At 39.5% G+C, this 20395-nt stretch overlaps 6 protein-coding genes and 1 non-coding gene across 8 annotated transcripts; 5 read left to right on the top strand and 2 right to left on the bottom strand.

The window, feature by feature from the left end:
* The first annotated feature begins 627 nt into the window (after positions 1 to 627).
* On the top strand, positions 628 to 2916 carry LOC141899720 (uncharacterized). The gene is made up of 3 exons (XM_074786188.1): positions 628 to 789; positions 1040 to 1235; positions 1655 to 2916. The coding sequence occupies exons 1-3, from the start codon at positions 703 to 705 to the stop codon at positions 2674 to 2676; spliced, it is 1305 nt and encodes a 434-aa protein (XP_074642289.1). The 5' UTR covers positions 628 to 702; the 3' UTR covers positions 2677 to 2916.
* Positions 2917 to 3345: 429 nt separating this feature from the next.
* LOC141899642 (uncharacterized) lies at positions 3346 to 5093 on the top strand. The gene is made up of 3 exons (XM_074786067.1): positions 3346 to 3536; positions 3639 to 3661; positions 3848 to 5093. The coding sequence occupies exons 1-3, from the start codon at positions 3522 to 3524 to the stop codon at positions 5022 to 5024; spliced, it is 1215 nt and encodes a 404-aa protein (XP_074642168.1). The 5' UTR covers positions 3346 to 3521; the 3' UTR covers positions 5025 to 5093.
* Positions 5094 to 5489: 396 nt separating this feature from the next.
* On the top strand, positions 5490 to 8610 carry LOC141898825 (uncharacterized). Its single transcript, XM_074784941.1, has 4 exons — positions 5490 to 5607; positions 6020 to 7491; positions 7570 to 7683; positions 7759 to 8610. The coding sequence occupies exons 2-4, from the start codon at positions 6313 to 6315 to the stop codon at positions 8572 to 8574; spliced, it is 2109 nt and encodes a 702-aa protein (XP_074641042.1). The 5' UTR covers positions 5490 to 5607; positions 6020 to 6312; the 3' UTR covers positions 8575 to 8610.
* A 45-nt stretch (positions 8611 to 8655) lies between these two features.
* On the bottom strand, positions 8656 to 8729 carry Trnan-guu (transfer RNA asparagine (anticodon GUU)). The gene has a single exon. It is a non-coding gene; the product is annotated as a tRNA-Asn (tRNA).
* On the top strand, positions 8701 to 12262 carry LOC141898826 (mitotic checkpoint protein BUB3-like). The gene is made up of 7 exons (XM_074784943.1): positions 8701 to 8898; positions 9093 to 9318; positions 9538 to 9607; positions 9854 to 10005; positions 10426 to 10606; positions 10698 to 10917; positions 11538 to 12262. The coding sequence occupies exons 2-7, from the start codon at positions 9094 to 9096 to the stop codon at positions 11692 to 11694; spliced, it is 1005 nt and encodes a 334-aa protein (XP_074641044.1). The 5' UTR covers positions 8701 to 8898; position 9093; the 3' UTR covers positions 11695 to 12262.
* A 394-nt stretch (positions 12263 to 12656) lies between these two features.
* LOC141900171 (protein DPCD-like) lies at positions 12657 to 13963 on the bottom strand. Of its 2 annotated transcripts, XM_074786941.1 has the most exons (6): positions 13842 to 13963; positions 13562 to 13642; positions 13351 to 13469; positions 13139 to 13272; positions 12947 to 13049; positions 12657 to 12813 (listed from the first exon to the last, which is right to left on the bottom strand). In XM_074786941.1, exons 1-6 carry the CDS (start codon positions 13909 to 13911, stop codon positions 12709 to 12711), a joined length of 612 nt encoding a protein of 203 aa, XP_074643042.1. In that variant the 5' UTR covers positions 13912 to 13963; the 3' UTR covers positions 12657 to 12708. The 2 variants fall into 2 exon arrangements, with proteins under 2 accessions (XP_074643042.1, XP_074643041.1); XM_074786940.1 differs by having other exon boundaries at positions 13139 to 13469.
* Positions 13964 to 15070: 1107 nt separating this feature from the next.
* Positions 15071 to 19924, top strand: LOC141899247 (transmembrane anterior posterior transformation protein 1 homolog). The gene is made up of 11 exons (XM_074785432.1): positions 15071 to 15138; positions 15356 to 15517; positions 15666 to 15805; positions 15921 to 16045; positions 16834 to 16996; positions 17385 to 17520; positions 17837 to 17934; positions 18021 to 18171; positions 18255 to 18424; positions 18494 to 18639; positions 19073 to 19924. The coding sequence occupies exons 2-11, from the start codon at positions 15361 to 15363 to the stop codon at positions 19641 to 19643; spliced, it is 1857 nt and encodes a 618-aa protein (XP_074641533.1). The 5' UTR covers positions 15071 to 15138; positions 15356 to 15360; the 3' UTR covers positions 19644 to 19924.
* The last annotated feature ends 471 nt before the right edge of the window (positions 19925 to 20395 follow it).

Raw genomic sequence — 20395 nt, 5'->3', positions numbered from 1 at the left:
AGTTTTATACCAGATAAGAGATTATGGCCGGGTCACTTTTGTAAAACTGCAATAAAATTTGTAATCTCGTCGGAAAATATGACGCAGTCGGTGGCGGTCGGTGTTTTAATGCGGCTACTGCCATCCCGGTAGATCCCCTAAAATATTTCATTTGCGGTGTAATTATAGATATACGATGAACCTTGCCTATAGGCGGAGGTCCGAGCCGTTTCCTTTTTGGTTAAGTCATAACGCGTATCCTAACATATCAGTTATCATATCGTTATTTATCATTAACACGATATGAGTTCAGTTACTCAAAAGTTGCCGTTTCTTTATGATCCGAATTATCATAAAGCTTGCCGTCGGCTGGGGGACTATATGAGTCCTTCCCGCAATTGTTTTTATAACTTATCCACTCGTTACATAGACGGTCGGAGAGACCTACTTAATGATGACTACAATCAACCTTATAATATTCAGAGTAAACATCTTTTTTATAATCTTGCGCGTGCTTGCAAACGATATGGCTTAATTAGTTTCCGTCCGTACCAGTTACTGCAGTAGATTACATTCAAGACAATACATGCCCTTTGCACCTAACATTTCATACATCTTTCGAACAGCTCTATCAACGTTGTCTATAGTTGCGCGTGTTGGACACTGGGCACGTCGTCCCACGTATCGCAAATTATAAGAAGGCGTTTTCAGTAACGATTGAAAATGATAAACAAAAGAACATCAATCGCTATATTTTTAGTCGTGTCTTTGGCGTTTATCGTCGTTCTAGTTCTTTCCATTGTTTTGTCGGTAAGTGCATTCATTTTTTTTTCTATGCAGGGATAAACGATCTTACATCGCTAGAGCAATTGCCCGAAAGCAACCTTTTCCCGGGTGGGTGAGTGATAGGACAAAATCGATCGCGATCAACATAAAGCTGATTAGAATATAATATTCTCGTTTTATCGAATCGTGTTGAAATTTGTCAAACAACAACAATATAGGAATATAGTTTGATAGTTTAGAAGAGATCTAATAACGTAATTTAATTGTTTTGCAGAGAAGTACACCGGACGATGAATGCAGGCCAGATTTACCCGGTATCATGGTTCTGGACGTCGCCACGAGAAAAGTAGGAAAATCGGGAAAAGTTGAACTGCGTTTTTATTGTAAACCGGACATTTCTGGATTTTTGACGAGATTTTCATCCGCGGCAAACAACTCGTATTCCAGATCATATCCGCCGAATTACACAGGTATCACACCAAATTCACTGAACTACGTACTTCTACGAAATGTATATAGCCAAAAAATAGGAAAACTTAAAAAGCATTTAACTATAGATTGGTGAAACACTTGTGTCCGTGCTCTGACGATATGTTGAGAATCCCGCACCGATTTAACAAGAAAATTAAGCATATAATCTATTGAAATGACTATAAGGTTAGAATCAATGTGGGATTCTCTGTCTAAAAGCATTTAACTAATTCTGAAAATTACATCCTCACTTCTTTTTCCGAAATAAGCGTCTAGTATACAATTTACAAAGGAATGACCAGGACATCGTTTCAAACAAAACTAATGGCAAATTAGAAGAAGTAGATTTGTGTGTCTTATTGCTGTCATCGTAGTCTTCAAAACGTCTCGCGGTAATTTTTGATTTGATTAATTACAGATAAAGATGGAATTTCTGGATACTTTGATCGAAAAGGAAAACTGTGTTCGATCGGCGTGAAAATACCGTCGATAAAATCCGATGAGTTTTTGGAGTCGATGCGATACGCCGCCGTAGTGAGGAAGAAGTCGTGTCGAGGATTACATATACTTTATATATCGTGGGGCGGTCTAGACGCGGGAACGTACGCAGTGAACGCGCCTACGCTCACCAGTCATATCCCGATGGATATAAGCGGTCGGCCAACATTCGATATTAAAGCCGAGATGAAGTTCAAATCGGAGCCTACTTTGCATACGGGGAGTGCCGAAACTTCAGTTTCATCATTCGATCCGAGAGCCGGGGTGACGCATATGATTACTGAATACATGTTCGGCAAAGAAGCGAGTGTTGCCTGTAATTTGTTCGAATGGTTCACGCGTAAAGGAAAATCGTGTTTCAAAAATGTCAAACTAACGACGGGCAGAAAAAAAGGCAACGTCGTTAAAATGAATTTAAGAATCAACAACAACGATTTCAAAGGCGAACATCCTTGGTTAGTTTGCGTTCAGTTATCGCATACCCAGAAATACACGAAAAAGCACAGTTCCCTTATCACGCAACGGGACTTGTGCACGGAAACCAATTACGACAAGACGAAATCACTCGAGGCAAAACCGTCTGTCATATCCTGGACGAACATTCATAAAATGAACGACAACAAAACGTACTATATCAAATTCAACCCTGGTGAATTAGTGAATATCGGCTGTGTCTACACGGGAAACGTGGTGCATCCGCCTAAAGTTCGAATTCAGTATAAAAATGGCGCCGAAAAGGAATTACCTCAGTATTTCGTCTACGACGGGTTAACCGTTCAATACGGCGCGGGGCTGTGGGAGGCGAAATCGTTCTCGATCGGAGATCGAATCGTGTGTTCGTCTCCTAAGATAAAGTCAAAAGACTGGGTCGAAGTCGCTTTATCGCCGACGAAGGAACACATCCTCATATTTCGCAATTATACGCAATTTTCATACCGTTAATACAGCTGAAATAGGAACCAGTATAATGTGTGTGCTAATTGTATAAATGCCACAGCAGGCCGCGTATCGACTATTCCTCAAATAATTGTATTCATAAAATTCCAGTGGACTTTTTCTCTGCTGCCGAGTTTAACTAGAAAAGATGATAAATCGCCGCCATTTTGTCAACGTTTTTGTATGTTTGCAATTTTTGCCAGTAACCAAATACTGATAATATGAATAAAGGCAACATTAAAAGGATTTCTCTTGTCATGTTATTATTGATGATGGGAGAAGGATTGAAGATATAATCCGCCGCTGATATAAAGAGGATATCATTCGATTCAAGTTACTTCGTCTTTCAAAACTGTTGTACATGTAGTGGCCATAAAGCGAGAAATAAGGACATTTTAGGTAAAGTTAAAAGAAAAAATGGTAGTTTGGAATTACTATTCCTTGAACATTCGTTTCGACTCGTTCTTCTGATAGTAATTCGTTACTCCGAATTGACCCCGTGCGACATACCGAAATGCAGGGATCTCGTCATCCTCGCTTGCCAGGGGTCCGGTATCACTCCCGAACTCGCTTCTACCAGCCCCTGGCCTCACGAAGCGTGATTTCATTACTAGGGCTGTTGCGCATGTCGTCATATATCGATTTGCGAAATACTTCCTTGTTCAGTAAAACGTTCGCTGATTGGTCCATTTAACGGGAAAACCAATAGAAGCCTAAAGTCGTTTGTTACAAGCGCTGTGATTGGTACGACCGGATTCTGGTCGGCTAGTAACGACTCCAACGACTCGTGAGGTCAAGGGGTTCGGCGAACAGCTTTAGCGTAGTGGGTTCGAATCCCTTGACGGGTGAAGATGGGATCTCGTATGGTAAATCGTTAACGTAATTCGTAATTTGTAAAACGTAGAACGTTATTAAAACGTAAATCGTAATTCGTAAAACGTAAAACGTAATTCGTAATATCGTTTCAGGGCTTCCATACTTCCATATTCAGGTTTGTATATTTATTAGCGTGACCCATACCGTTGGGAATGTGACACGTAACTGTATCAACCCAAACCGTTGTTATCAATGCGAAAATGGATATTGTTTGATAAGATCTCACTCTAATCAACACGAACCGAGTTATTTGAACAACTGATTGTGTAAGTTACTTAAATACATATAAATTAAATTATAGGGAATTTTTGATAAACAGCACAGAACTAGTAATCGCAATGGAGGAGTCTCGGAAATCGTTACGCGCATTCTATTTCCTCTCAGTATTTACAGTATTGGTGAATTCAAATTTGTACGATCCTCACGTCTATCCACGGCGAGGGCCATTTTTCGAAGGATGGTATATCCGCATCACTGACGAGGCAAATTCTCGGTCGGTCGCTGTTTTATTCGGACTCGTGCTGCCAGGCTCCACTTCTAATGGGAAACCGGCCATGATATCGTTCTTAAAAACGGAAAAGGATGGATTTCTTCAACAGTACAACGCGTTCCCGCCGGCCGACAGCATCGATGTAACGGTCAGAAATGGACAACCAGTGACAGAAGATCCAAATATCGGATCGCCCGATGCCGATTTCACCTGGGGCAGTAATGAATACGGCTTTATTCACGTATCAAACGAGAAAACCGTGTTTAATTTCACCGTAGGGAACGTGAATTTCAGAGCTACTATTGGAAGCCCGGTGCCCTGGGCTGAGAAAGGATACGGACCCCAAAGTTGGTTAACGTATTTGCCTCTGCCATTGAACTGGTACGTATACAGCCTTCGATCGCCTGTTATTTCTTACGTAATGACCGAAAGTAATGGCGACGAAGTCCGTGAGTATCGCGGAAAAGGCGTGGCTCATATGGAAAAAAATTGGGGTAAATCGTTTCCTCGGGCGTGGTTTTGGATCGAGGGGGTTCGAGAAAAGGACGGTGTCGGTTTCGCGGGATCCGGTGGCCCAGTCGATTTCGGGCCTATCCCGGTGCGGGGGCACCTTATTGGTTATCGGAACCCGGTGAAGGATATCGAACTTGATTTTCGGCCGGATAACTCGGTTATGAACTTAGATCGAGATGGTTGCGCTGGAAATTTGAATATAACTGTTTGGAGTCCGTTGCACAAGTTACAGATTTCGATCGCAGGGCCGCTACCGACATTCAGCGACTGTCTATATGGGCCTGAAGCTAACGGATTCACACGCGCCTGTGTCGAATCATTTAATTCAATCGCTACTATAACCGCATACAGCAGGCGTTTACTCGGCTACACAAAAATTGATGAACAAGTCATTCCACAATCAGCTCTAGAATTCGGTGGTTTCTATGTGTGTAACAGTAGATGCAGCGTAAATGATGGGACAGAAGTAAAATAAATGCCTCGAATTATTTAATCAACCTCAGAATGAGGACACGCCTGTCTTCTATCATTTGAATATAGAAAATAAAATATATTCATCCATTTAATTATTTTGTTATTTGATCAAAAATCAACATATATTGCGAGATACGCCGGTAAAAATTCTTCCGAATTGGTTCGATTCTTTTTCGCCATCGCCAATTGTCATGGAAACTGTGCAAACACGTGACTCTGTGGTTTCTATGGTGTCATGATCATTTTGACCGTTTGTTCAAACTATCGTTTGGAATCATTTATTCAGATGCCAGTTAAATCTCTTTTTCTATTTACTCGTTGAACGTCCGTCGGAATTCATGGGGAACTCGATGAAATGTTTCAAAGACCGTAAGCGTGCCATTTCTTGTGTAACACTAAAATTAGAAATCAGTTGTTTAAGAAATATCCTTGACATTATATTTGTATCAATTAAGAAGTGATTGATAATCGAAGTGGAAATCGATGCAAGAAAAAAGTTTCCGAAGATGCCAATTCCATAAGTAGCGTGCAAAGCGAAACCGATGACAGAATTCAACTCGTTGTTGGTCAAAATCAAAGACTAGGTTTGTATAAAGATATTCTCGATTAAATACCTGAAAACCAGCGCAAGCCCGGGGGTAATATTAGCCAAAGGATATCGCGATTCAAAATTTGGCTAATTCAATTCTAAAGTTAATTCTGGGAATAAGGCAAAACATGTACCTTTTGTGGGTCGCAATAACATTGACCTGGGATGGCCGACAGAACCGGGATTTTCATGATATAAATTTGACTTATTCGCACCATAAACGTAGATACGTCCATATTCGCGCTGTTGCTAAATATAGGCTACGCTATGTACATCCGTGAGAATGCAGTTCACAGCGTTTGTTCTTGAATGAATGTAGGCCGTCTCCGGGTCGGGAGGCGGTTACTATGGCCAGTATCTGGAAAGGATTAACTGACTTACGTAACCGGCGCGTACGGTTCTTTCAGCTATTGAGAAATTGAAGTCGGCATCCTTAGAAAGTGGTGATGACGGCGTGGCTTTCAAAACGCAGCCAGCAAATGTGCGAGTTCAAGAGAACACGCTGCCAGAGCGTTCTCACAACAGTCCGGTTTTAAGACGGAGAAAATCTACAACGACCAATATACGTCATCTGCGTGTCGAGAAAACACCGAATTACACCCAGTTATCGGAGGATGAAAGTTCCCTTCATGACAATGGCGATGATGAAGTCAAGCGTGCCGATAAGGAGAAGGAGGAAAAAGTGGATAACCCGGCCGAAATGAATGAGGACAGACAAAAGGATGATGAATCAGAAGATGATATCAATCTGGCGGCATTCTTTGACAGTATAGCCATTAAACCAGAAAAAAAGAACGACGAAATTACAGAGAATTCAGCAGCAGCCGTAGATGAATCGATCAACACTACAGTCGATATCGATGATGATTTACCGACTTGTAAATCGTGTGAAGCGTGCACGAGGCCAAAAAGCTGTTTACAATTTCTTAGTCCTCAATGCGAGTATTGCAATAAAGCGCACCCTCGATTCTTGCTTACCGGACAGAAACACGCGAGTATGAATCAGGAAGGTTGCACGACTTTAACTCAGGTGCAGTTTATCACGAAATTGGTAAACGAAAACGATTTAACGTTGGACCAATCCAGACGCGTGTTTAATAAACTCGTGGAAGTAGTTTACAAATGCGCCAGCCAGCAGAGAGAGAAAATGAAAGAAAGTCTGAGTAGCTGTATTGAAAATGGTTCGAGTAAGAATGAACCGAGCATTTCGATTACGTTCAGGTCAGAAAACGACAACATTAAATTAATGGCAGTTCGATTTTCATTATGTTACTTAACAATTCTGAAAAATGAATCCGAAGCGAAAACCAGAAGTTCGGATACGGATGTTACGGCGACACAGAAGTGTGAAAATCAATTTGAGAAGATGGAGGGTACGTTTGTTATCGGTAGCGGGGGTAAAAAGGCATCGAGTCCAGTTCATAAGCGGCCACCAGTACCAGCACCGCGAAACAACAGAGCGTCTATCCTCAGACAGAAAGCGTCAGTTGAAAAGCAAGATGTGGCAAACAGTAATAAATCAGTTAACCAGTGTCAAATAACTGTTAGTAAATCATCCAGCCAACAGTGTCAAACTGCTGTAAGCAAGTCAACAGTTCAATGTCATACAACGGTCACTGTAAGCCAGTGTTCAAATAGTACAACTCTAAACCGCGATAGTGAAACTGTTCCGAAAGATGATGACCAAAAACACCACCAGCAGGATTCGATTGAGCGATCGAATAGAAACATAATTCCGAAACGTAAGACCTGCGCAAAAGTAGACGCCAAGAATAAAGATGAAGGGAAACGAGTGCGATTAGTTCATCAACCGCCGGGAATAAACGTCGGAAAGTATTCATCGGATGTATCTCATATTCTGTGGAATACGGCTGTCCCGGTAAGTCTCACTGTCGTTTCCTCGGTCTCACGCCGCAAATCATTGAATGTTTTTTGTTCTTCTTTTCTTCGTTTAAAGTTCTCTCTTGATGTCATAACGAAAGTAACAGGAGTAGAACAGAAACTTCGCCACTGTTTGGAACAACTAGAAAACAAGTGGGACTACCCGAAACCGTTCGAAATTATCAACGAGGTTAAATATCACGGACGTTTTGAACTAGATTATTTTGTATGCAACCATTAGGTAGATTGTTGTTTCTGTTTTCAGGCGGAAGAATGCATTAGTAAGATACGTGAACTGATAAAATGTCAGGATTTCAAACAGCTGAAAGATTACGAATGTCGCGTCGCAGAAATTCGCCGTATTTGGGCGGAGATTTTACAATTCAGAGATATCTGCAAGTCGAATACGATTCCCGAAAGGAGCTATCTGGATCATCTCGAGCAAGTGCGTCCATCTAATGACGTCAGTGTCTTCGGGCAATTGTTGTACAACGCGCAAACGCTGATGGGTTTGAGCGGGTGGGAGACCACCCATCTTCACGAACTGGACGTTCAACGTGGTGTCGGTAATGCCGCCGGACACTTCGTGATGAAAAAGAAGAAACGCAGGAAGATACGCGACGATGACGACGACGAAGAGCTGCTGAAAAACATCAAGATCGCAGACGACAGGCCAGGATACGATGCGGCTTCGAATCTAGTCGGCGACAATTTGCAAGATTTTGAGGACGACCGCGCGCACGTGTTCTCCACCGATATCGAATATCGAAAGCATAAGTGCAACGCGCGCGGTTTGGCCCCTAAAGGCGGCTACGAAGGCGCAGAGGATGCTAGACATCTGGCAGATGAAGCCGAGGTTTACATGGTCATGCGTAAGAAAGACAACGAAGATGTCGTCGATATAATGTACGGCGCGTGCGTACAGAATAAACCGCAGAAAAAGAAAGGAAAACAAAGAAAGAAGAAATGTAAACGAACAGTCGCATTCGGGATGATCGCTCCTAATATTCGCATCGGTGACGACGAAGATTCCGATGTCGAAGAAAACGACGAAATTGGGGACAATAAGAATTATATATGAACGATTTCGTGCTTTTATCATTTATAACATTATTACCTAACAATAAATCAATCATTTGATGAAAAATTAAAAATGTTTAATCGTCCCTGGGTGGGCTTGAACCACCAACCTTTCGGTTAACAGCCGAACGCGCTGACCGATTGCGCCACAGAGACGGATATGTCCATTGTTGCCTGGATACAATATTTGACGGAGACACCCTACCGCCGGTTTTATTGTGTGGAGCCTCGGCTAATAACTAGCGACACCTATTAGCCTAGAAGTGGAGGTTTATTCGATCGAGAAAGAATTTTGAATCGACATTTTATCGCATAAGCTCTAAAGGTACAGTGTTTTTAGTGAATACAATATAAAATTGAGACTTTCTTTTATATTTGGGTATATATTAAAGTTAATTCTCAGCCGGCGAGGAACAGATATCCGTCAAAATTAGGATCAATTCAATATAAATTAATTATTATTGTTGCAAACTCGCTGGGATGCGATTTATTAAAAGTTTTTTTGTATGACTTTTATAGGATGACTACTGGAGCGGTGTTGTCGGGTGAATCTCCGAATGAATTTAAATTGAAACAGCCTCCGTCCGACGGTATTTCAGCCGCTAAATTCAGTCCGTCGGCGCAATCGACTCAGTTCCTGTTAGCGTCGTCGTGGGATGGATCTGTACGTCTTTACGATGTATTGAATAATTCTATGAGATTGAAGTATACGCACAACGCTCCTGTTCTCGACTGTTGTTTTTATGTAAGTCAACCCGCCCTATATTCATGATTCTTTCAGCTATCAAAACTAGTATCAAAACTTCATATTCCTCTCAGCCCCATTAACTTAAAACTTTGACATAGAGTTGACTCCGCTCAGTTCAGCTTGGACCGAACTTAGATGACCCTGGTTCCAACAGATTCTAGATTTAATATTCTTGAATCGGGGAATTCTGATTTCTTTAATCATTTTGTTTAATAGGATGCCGTGCACAGTTTAAGCGGAGGTTTGGATAATACCCTGAAGATGTTTGACTTCAACTCGAATACAGGTACGAATACTTACAGATACTACAAGATTTCAGTGTAATGATCATGACAAGTGAAACTTCAAGTCATCTAATGCAAGGCACCCCTGATCTAGGCCCTATCTACCTCTACAATTATATTCATCAATAGTTTTGAGACCTAATTTGTGTTTCCAATTCAATTTGCTAAGTTAAGTCATCCTTCGCTAAATTCTGCAACAGGTTTAAGTTATCTGCCGTCGTTTAAAGAAAATGTTATTTGTGTTTTAGAAACGAAGATCGGCTATCATTCGATGGCGATAAAATGTGTAGAATATTGTCCCGATGTGAATGTAGTGGTGACAGGAAGCTGGGATTCGACTATTAAACTGTGGGATCCTAGAGCTCCTACTTGCACTGGTAGCTATCCGCAACCTGATAAGGTATTTAGAAAGTTAATATTTTATGAGAGTCCTACTTTGTGGAACTCATTGCCAGAATCTATTCGTGATAGCGAGTCACTGAAGAGGCTAAAAACTCACCTTTTTAATGAAACTTATGATTGAAATGTTGTAATGGCTCCGTATTGTTTTATATCTTAATCATATTACTTATCCTGTTTTATGTAAAGCGTTACGAGTCCGTAATGAGAATAACGCTATATAGAAATAAACATTATTATTATTATTATTATGGCATAAGTTTCATTTGTAAACCTCTTTCATTCACACAACCTTACCATTAGTGTGAATTTAAAACATTCTTTGTGCGATGCGACCATCTTTCCCTGTCACTACTGACCTCAGTTGCTCTCTCTACGGACTGAGACATATTTTACTGTAGAATCTGTAATGTTTATTTAGGTTTACACGATAGGAGTTTGCGGGGATAGACTTATTGTCGGCACTGCGAGACGGAAAATAATGGTGTGGGATTTACGAAATATGTCGGTGCAACAAAAAAGAGAATCGAGTTTGAAATATCAAACGAGATCGATTCGTTGTTTTCCCAATAAACAGGGTTACGTGCTGAGTTCTATCGAAGGTGAGACAGTAAACAGAAACCTCGCGACCTTACAACGAACCATCAAATCTGTTCAGTGTCTCAAATACCGACGTTTTTTTTTTTTTTATAGGTCGTGTGGCGGTTGAATATCTAGATCCGAGTCCGGAAGTGCAGAAAAAGAAATACGCTTTTAAATGTCATCGAATCAAAGAAGATGGAATCGAGAAGATTTATCCGGTGAACGCGATCGCGTTTCATAGTTCATTTAATACGTTCGCTACTGGTGGTTCCGATGGATTCGTAAATATCTGGGACGGTTTTAACAAGAAAAGACTTTGTCAATTCCACAGGTATTTATTTATTCAAATATTCAGCCCGTTTTCGAGTTCACGTGTTTAGTGTCCTCGAATATCCAGGAGCCGATCCAAATGACCCGCAATTATTAAGACTGCAGTTTATTGAGCTCTTATATGTCCCCCAAGTGCTAACAGGGACCATAGCGATCATTGAAAGTCATGAAATGGGTCAATTCAAGGCCTTGAAAGTCATGGAATTGCCTCTTAAGTCATTGATTCATGGTTATGGTCATTGATAGCGATCTGCCTTAATGCACGAATAGATTATGAACTTTTTAGTCACTGATAATCTATAGCTTCGACATTATACATTATCAGATCTGATCATTGTATTGTTAGGTCTAGTTCGCACTAGTCTTAATTTATCTCAACTTATTATTGTCAATTTGATCAACGAATCGGGTCATTGAATTCGGGTCCAAAAGGTGCTTGAAAGTCATGGAATGAGACTGGTCATGGAGAATGCGGCCACATTTCAAAGTTTTCTAGACCCTCGTTTTCTCTGTGTGGATACTTGACTTGCCCCTTTTCAGCATTATCTTTGTGCTCCACTCAAAGTCTACCCCTAGATCAATGTGACTATTATATTCATACGGTTTGCGGTCTATTTTCAGATACCCGACAAGTATAGCATCGCTCAGTTTTAGCAACGATGGATCATTGTTGGCGATCGCGTCGTCTTACATGTTCGAACAGGATAAAATCGATAATCAACCAGAGGACAATATATTCATACGCAACGTCACCGATCAGGAAACAAAACCGAAATAATCTCGTCGAGGATGAGACGATGTGTTAAGACTCTAAAAAACAATTATACTGGTCCCATCCGCTCTCAAAATACGCTTAACGTTTGACAACTACTATTTAGTGTTGTATATTGATAGTGTCATATGATCATTCGAGGCAGACATTACACATTATGAACAGATGATGGATGTGGTAGACCAGACTACCTGATCTCTAATTGTAGTTAAATAGTTTTCCCCAAAATTAAGATTTATTTGAATCAAATATACTGGGCAGTAGTTTGATTGAAAATAAACTATAAATTAGTCCAATTTTGGGAGTATTTTGATATTTTTAGCCAGGATTTGAGCTCTTAAAAGAAGAGTAGAAACTACTCTCAAATAATAGTCGTAGTCAGGTACGTTGCGGTAGAAACCAATATTCTTCACATTAATTCTGCTCATATTCTACTCCTCTTGATCAGGCTGATAGTGGACTCATTAATAAAGTTATATCAATTGCATTTACTTGTAAATATTTTCTGTTAGTGCAAGTCTGAAAAAAATATTATTTCATTGAATTTAAAGATTGTTGCCATTAATGTACAATGAACGACAAGACATGATCAATAAAAATTTTCTGATGATATTTCTCCTAATTGAATAAGTTGTCATTATTTGTTTCTGCAAGTTAAATCTAGTGGGATTCGAAGATACAACTCTGAAATGGATGTTCATTCGGAATAAATGTACAGCGTAACCTCACTGCAACTAACTTCAGAGGACTAGAAAATATCTTCATAACCAATGATTCTTTATATCCAGCATGAAATTAATAAAATTGTCCTATTTGGGACGTAATTCTAGGTTTGTAATTAAACCATTACATTAGAGATTGTAGTCCAGAGGTTACGCTGTAACACGGGAACAAAAAGATTTCAGATATCGAAGACATGATGATTCGAGAGAAATTTTAAACATTAAACCTTAGTTTTAATTATAAATATATAAAATTTGAATATAAATTTATTTAGAACACAAGATGTTAAACGGATTCTCAGCTTTGTTTGCAATCAACATCTCCATCTTTCATGGTTTTTAATTTCTTCAATTCCTCTAAAACTTCAGCTTCAAATGCCAAAAGTTCTTTCGGTTTCTCGTACTGAAAACAATAAAAGGATCAGCACACCTTAAGAAAATATGTAAAACATCTCAGAATTTCCACACAACATCTCTTAAAAGAACTGAATTTGAGAAAGAAATGTCAAGAATGGCAATTTCGTTGAGTTACTTACAGTAATTATCAATGTATTATTAGCATGTGCTACACTTATGTGTTGTTGATGTAGAGGAATATTCAACCTTCTTAAATCAGGAACTTCAATCTTCTTATAATATCTGCATGCAAAGTGTTAAAGACTTAATTCAGTATTGTTGGGGATAAAAATGTGAACGACATATAATGAATGAATCAGTAATAAACATACTTTTTATTTGAAGTTCTCACTATTATTTTTTGTTCTTCTTCATCGACCTTTACGTCATATGTTATCAAAGGATAAGGTAGATTGCGAACTCGCCATTGAAGCGATTTTTTTGTGTCTCTTCTCACGAGAATTGGCTGTAAATTATAAATACTGCAATTATTAAATACAAGATACTGGAGACGGATGTTTGATCGTTGGTTTTGGGTTCTTACATTAGACATACTTTCAGCCAAACCCTCGGTTTCTAAATTCTTAGGAGCTAACTGTTCGCCAACTTCATACAACCATACACTGCCGCCCCCGAGCTTTGTTTTTTCACGCCATCTGCGAACTGAAATAGACATGAATCGACAAAGACACTTTTTGACACGGGGTTTAAGAAGTTCAAATATCCACTCCCAAGTTCATGTAATTCTTACTTACTGACAAGTTCATTAGTTCTTACATCATATTCTTCACTCATTTCTCTCCCATCTTTGAAGGTGTAATGTATTTTCCTTCTATCTGTCAAAAGAAGATCATAATCGTTAAATTTAGGACCGCCGAGTAAGTATAGCGTTCACCGTCTTGTGGCGCCACGCACTGTCAACCACGGTATTTTTAGGAGTAAATTGACAGAATATACAGCAGAACAGTGTAGTTTTTAGGGTCAATTGAAAGGTCAGGACAAAAACGATCATGTGAATCATAACCGACAACTCACTGTCTTGAACTAAAGCAGTTTTTTGGGCTGATTTTAAAGAATTCAACCACGACGCAGCGGCGGCGGCCATATTGTTTACATTGGAGCCGACCTATCGACGGTCGGGATTTGGGGAGATTCCTGCTCGCTTACCGCAGCATGATCGGCCAATTTCGGCTGTCCGGGACGGACTTTTTCGTTACCACTGAAAAGTAGCGCTACTACGTAATAAAATACAAATTACATCAACCAACTTAATTATATAAAATGAACGTAATCTCAAATGGTGAACGCAGTTGGTAGAGTACTGAAGAGGCTGGCCCACTTTCTAAATTAAAGGCCTGGCGCCCCGCTGAGTTGGAATGGTTTTACTCTAATTCGGGAATCCGTCGATACTTCAAACGCAGACCTCAAAACATCTTTTTAGGAAAACTTTTTACCATTTAATTGAATTATGTCTACAGTTGTTTTTATGTCTTGTTTTGCAATGGCATTTCAATAATTTTAGGTCGATATCAGCAGAATATTAAATTCGCCTCAGGGCGGTTGATATAACCGCCCTGAGGTGAATATAGCTGCTCGCTTCTCAGACCGGGTCGCCTTTATCAGCAGTTAAGCTAAATTCGCCTCTCAGGGCGAATTAGATCATCGGCTAGAATGGATTAAAAAACCAAAGTTTAGTTCAACTGCCAGTCCTTTCTGAAGACTTCTATCAGGTATCTACCACAAGAAAATAATGATTGAGCTAGGCCACCCAGCCTGAAATGCTCTCCGGAGAAGTCAAAAGTTGAAATAGACAGTACCGACCGCCGGGCCGTACGGAAGCCCCTAGGTGACATATGAGATAATTTTTTTCATTATTTCGACTTATTAAGTCGAATTTCGAGATAATAAGTCGAATTTCGAGATAATAAGTCGAATTTCGTGTTAATTAAGTCGAATTTCGACTTAATAAGTCGAAATTCGACATAATAAGTCGAATTTCGTGTTAATTAAGTCGAATTTCGACTTAATAAGTCGAAATTCGACATGAAAATAAAACTCGAAATTCGACTTAATTAACTCGAAATTCGACTTATTAAGTCGAAATTCGACTTAAAAAGTTTTCTCGTATGTCACCTAGGGGCTTCCGTACGTATGTCACCTAGGGGCTTCCGTAGGGCCGCGCATACTACTGTTTTGAAAATATCGTAATCGTCAAATAGTTGTGACGTCATCGGGAAATCCTCGTTATGCAGAAAGTGGTATCCCCAGCCCTAGCGGCAAATATAGAAACTAACGTGCTAATAAAATAGCTAAACGCGATTTTTCTCAAGAGGTAATACATGTAATTAATCGATGAATTTAAGCATATTGACATGGTTTGGAAGTAATTATCAAATAAGCAGAATACGTCGTCATCGCCGTCAATTTTAACCTATTTTGTTCGGTGATTGTTGCATCTCATCTTAAAAAAAGCAAAAAATATAAAAATCAAGTAAATTTTATTGATATGCCTTTCTGGGTTATTAACCAACGTTTTTTTCTGATATTAGAAAATATGACATCGGTTGAAACAATCGGATCGAGAGCTGGTGGTTGTGAAACGCCGGGTGTGTCGACGGTAAATACTGAAACTGCAGCTGCAGCGGATGATGGTGCAGTAGAAAAGGATGATGAAAGTGATGATGAAGGAGATGATGATGCCTTTCAAAAAGGTAACAGACTTAACGTGGCCTTTTTTTACTTATCACATTGAGTTTCCAGTTTCTTGAAAAGTTAATTAAGGTGAAGTTTGAATTGTTGTCCTCTAAGGCCTGTAACTTTTTCATAAAACTAGATTGCGTGCGTTTGTAATTATTTCAGCGCGTCCAGCTGCTTCGATATCGCAGTATTTAATATCGGAGTTGACTCGCGGCTATTTCCTCGAACACGATGAGGCGAAATACGAAGAGAAAAGTAAAAGAGTTTATACTTTCATGAGGATTCCGAGAGAGATGGAAAAAGTAAGTGTTAACCTCCGGCTTGAATTTAGAATTCCAATATATTTCTGTTGCTGTCCAATAACAAACGAACCCCGGAATGAAAACTGAAGATTCTGTTGTTTTGTTTGATTTTCAGTTTATGATGTTTGGTTTTATACAATGCACCGATGCTTTCAGTTTTTTATTCACTTTTCTGCCGCCGAGATTTCTGATGGCAGTTCTTCGTTTATTCACTCATCCTTGTGGCATATTTCAATGTGGGTAAGTATTCTTCATCCATCTGTAAAAAAAAAAAATCAGATTCTACTACAAATCAATATTGTTTGATCTGTTAGAGAGGTTTAGTGATTTGTTTCATCAATCCGGGGATCATTGATTTGAATCCTGGTTACGGCAGAGTTTCTCTCTCTATCATATAGAAAAAGAAAACAAACTAAAACTTGCTAATAACGGCCTGCATTCAGTTTCACGAAAACGTTAAATGCCAACAATGACTGGATTTTAATTGTTGAAGATATATTGAAAAGATGAAGTAATCAATATCAACTTAACCAAAAAAATTTGTCATGGGCTTTCTGCTATTTGTATGGTTACTTCATGTTTTCAATGACTGTTCTCAGCATAAACTTTATAGTGAAACAGACCCTGACTGACTCCCACCGACCCTGACTGACTCCCACCAACCCTGAGTGACTCCCACCGACCCTGACTGACTCCCACCGACCCTGACTGACTCCCACCAACCCTGAGTGACTCCCACCGACCCTGACTGACTCCCACCGACCCTGACTGACTCCCACCGACCCTGACTGACTCCCATCGACCCTGACTGACTCCCACCGACCCTGACTGACTCCCACCGACCCTGACTGACTCCCACTGACCCTGACTGACTCCCACAGACCCTGACTGACTCCCACCGACCCTGACTGACTCCCACCGACCCTGACTGACTCCCACCGACCCTGACTGACTCCCACTGACCCTGACTGACTCCCAGCGGTTTGAAAATTGTGTTTTATTGGATGTTTATGATTTATTTTTTGAAGGTCTCAGCGCGTGATGGAACCGGCTCAAATATGTGACTTGCTCAAAGGCATTATTCTAATCGCTTGTTGTTTCGCGATGAATTACGTCGATACTTCAGTCATGTATCACATCATTAGAGGACAAGCAATTATAAAGCTTTATATATTCTTCAATATGCTTGAGGTAAGATCATAACTTGTCTTTTGAGTTATTCACAAAAATTTAGGGTAATTCTTGGTAAAGACTGTTTATATGATGAATTCCAGTTTAAACTCAGTGAAGTTGTCTCTATGTTTAAGTCCCAATTTGCTTATTTTGAATTCAATTTAATACTAAGCACATGATGATTGTCCCAGCTGACTATCTCTACATGTATAATCCTTATTGAGTACCAAATTTCGCTTTGCCGACAAGTATTTCTGGACTGCATTAGAAGTAGCAGCAGTGGTTGTTATTGCGTTTAATATACATGTAGATTAGGATCAGTTACGGGCTATTTTTCAGAGAATGTGAATTGTGTGATAGATCTGATAATAGAAAAAAATATATATTTTTGTTTTAATTTTCTCAGATAGCTGATCGGTTATTCGCGTCATTTGGTCAGGATATATTGGATTCGTTGTTCTGGACAGCGACAGAACAGCAACATAGAAAGAGGGAACATTGGGGTGTTATTCCTTTACTGTTCATAGCTATTATTTATGTGTGTATCCTTTATACAAAAAATTTATATATATCCCCACATATCCTAATAGCCATTTGAATAACATATTAACTCAAAAAACATTTCAAATAATAGGAAAAACGCAACTTTCAAAATCTTCATGATTATGATTTTATTTCATAATCATCTGTATACTACTCCGAAATTATATGAAAACATTTTACATTTCTTTTTCTGAAGGTGGGATTTTACATGACACGGACAGTGTTTCATTAATTGTTATCCAATATATACAAATCTAACATCGGAATCTTTTCATCGCATGGTCACCGTCAAAATTATCCTTAACTTCAAATTAGTTTTACACAGTATGCTGGTGCTATTTCAAGCTACAACTTTAAACGTTGCATTTAATTCTCATAATAAAGCGCTGCTCACTATCATGATGTCAAACAATGTAAGATGATATTAAATGAGGATTTGAAAATCTTCAACTTTCAAACTCATGTTTTGTCTAATCGCTCTTATGCCGTTGATTTGCAGTTTGTTGAAATAAAAGGCAGCGTGTTTAAGAAGTTTGCCAAAGATAACCTATTTCAGATGTCGTGCAGCGACGTCCGCGAGAGATTTCATTATATCGTTCTTTTATGTATAGTAGTTGTTCGTAATATGACCGAATTCAACTGGGATCTCGGTAAATATTCGAAACAGAGTTTTAGATTTACGCTGATTTTCATGTCACTAGTTCTCACGTACGGTAATTATCATCGATTTCAGATCATTTGTGGCAGTTAATTCCGGATATTTTGATGGTGCTATTATCGGAAATCTTGGTTGATTGGTTAAAACACGCTTTCATCGTTAAGTTTAATAATCTATCGGCCGATGTTTATCGTGAATATACGATTAGTTTAGCTTACGACACGGCCTGCAGTCGCATGAAAAAGGTAAAACTCAGGTATTTTTTCAATCCGGATATGCTGATTTCTAATTTTGAGTTTCACATTTATTTTCAGGCATTTTCAGACCATTCCGATTTGGTATCTCGTCGTATGGGTTTCACTCCGCTGCCGCTTGCCGTTCTGCTCATTAGAATATTCACTCAGTCTCTGAAGATTAGTGGTTGGTTAGGAATCCTTCTTCTGTTTGTTGGTTATTTGTGGTAAGTTCTCTACTTTCTCCATCTTCACGTAAAAATGCAATAGGGAACCACAACACGAGCTATCCAACCAGATACAGTGACTATCCATGATTTAAGGTCCCGAATCTAAATATTAACACATGGGCGCATTGACTGTTCTCTTCGGCGTTTGGTAGAAATTTCATTGATGATTGTCTTGTTATGAAACTGATTCAATTTGATTTGAAATGTAGAAGAAATTGAACATAGAGCACTCAGACAGACTAACTATTTGCGAACCCGGTGGATTTGTTTGCCAGAAGTGTTTGGTATCCTACTGAACACCAGCACATGCGGTGGATCCTTCTTTTCCACAAGTGGAATCCTCATAAAAGATTCCCATTCTTCAGTTAGATGAATTCTGTGTTAACTGATCTGAATAAATGATTATAATTTCGATTCTTTCAAATTTCAGTTTACTGACGTTCAAAATCCTCAACAGTATCGTAATGCTCGGTAAAACGTGCAATTATCTGAACGAATATTTTGAAGAACGCGAAAAGAAAGGACACGAAAAAGATAAAGAGGAGAAAAGAGAACGCACGGCGACGTCGGAAATGATGAATCTTCGCCGATTCAGCGTCAGTTTACCGCGACAAAATATCAAACGAAAAACTCACCGACGCAGAAATTCAGACGTCGGCACGCCGCCAAAACCGAAACATAATCATCCGACTGGCGCGACGACGCCGCCATCGAAGTCGGAAGGCGCGTCGCCGCAGATGGCGATGAGGCAACCGTCGCTATCCAGTAAACCGATACTGTCGAACAGCACGTTGAGTTTGATGGGACACGTTTTGACGGAAGAGAAACAGAAAGAGGTTGAGAAACAATGCGATCAGGTGATTAAAGAACGTAAGATCAGCGCTCACAAACGCGAACGTTCGAAGAGCGGCGGCGAAGAAATCATCGAAGAATTAGAGGATAATAAACCACCGTTAGCAGACGTAGATAGATTCAGTATGTGCAGTAATAGAATTGTGTGATATTTAATTACAGTTGAACTCAGTGCTGTGTGTATGGTACCTGTTATGCAGCGTTTATCAATCCAACCACCTTATATTGCGCCATCTATGTGGCGCTGCGTGTAATTATTAATTACCGGTAGTTTACTGGAAGGTGACAGCAACTGTCAAACATTGTTAATGCTAGTAACTAAGAATACACCGCACTGCAGTGACTGCGGGCTAGACTAATAATACACCGCACTGCAGTGACTGCGGGCTAGACTAATAATACACCGCACTGCAGTGACTGCGGGCTGGACGGTATGCCAGTTATATAGCTAAGGCCATTATTAATGTTGTCAACTTACACTTGTAAATTGAATTAAGGACATAGATTTTGGGTGATTTACGCAATGCGACAACTCTTTAACAGTTCGATTGTACATAGTTATAGAGATAAATCTGTGTGATCGAGTTGTAGATCTGTGTATGTTACATTCGCTTGGTGCATAGGTTATGTGCATGATATGTGTATTAATAATAAGAAACAGGGAAAATGGTGCTCTAATAATTTGATCGATATCTATTTAACTTATGAGATGTATTGATTTAAGTCTAATGATAATGCGAATTGCTGAAATTCAGTATTTGGTAAGCATCTTTATGAATTGGTGGATACCTGCAGGCCTACTATTGCTTGCGTTAGTGGATTTGGTAAATTTAGTTGTTGAATTGTATAGAAAAAGGGTTTTGTTGGAATATTATCTGATTTTATACATGTATTATATATT

Source organism: Tubulanus polymorphus, chromosome 2 (assembly GCF_964204645.1).
Source record: "Tubulanus polymorphus chromosome 2, tnTubPoly1.2, whole genome shotgun sequence".
NCBI lineage: Eukaryota > Metazoa > Nemertea > Palaeonemertea > Tubulaniformes > Tubulanidae > Tubulanus > Tubulanus polymorphus.
The sequence above is the reverse complement of the archived record's forward strand: the minus strand, read 5'-3'. Positions and strand labels throughout refer to the sequence as shown.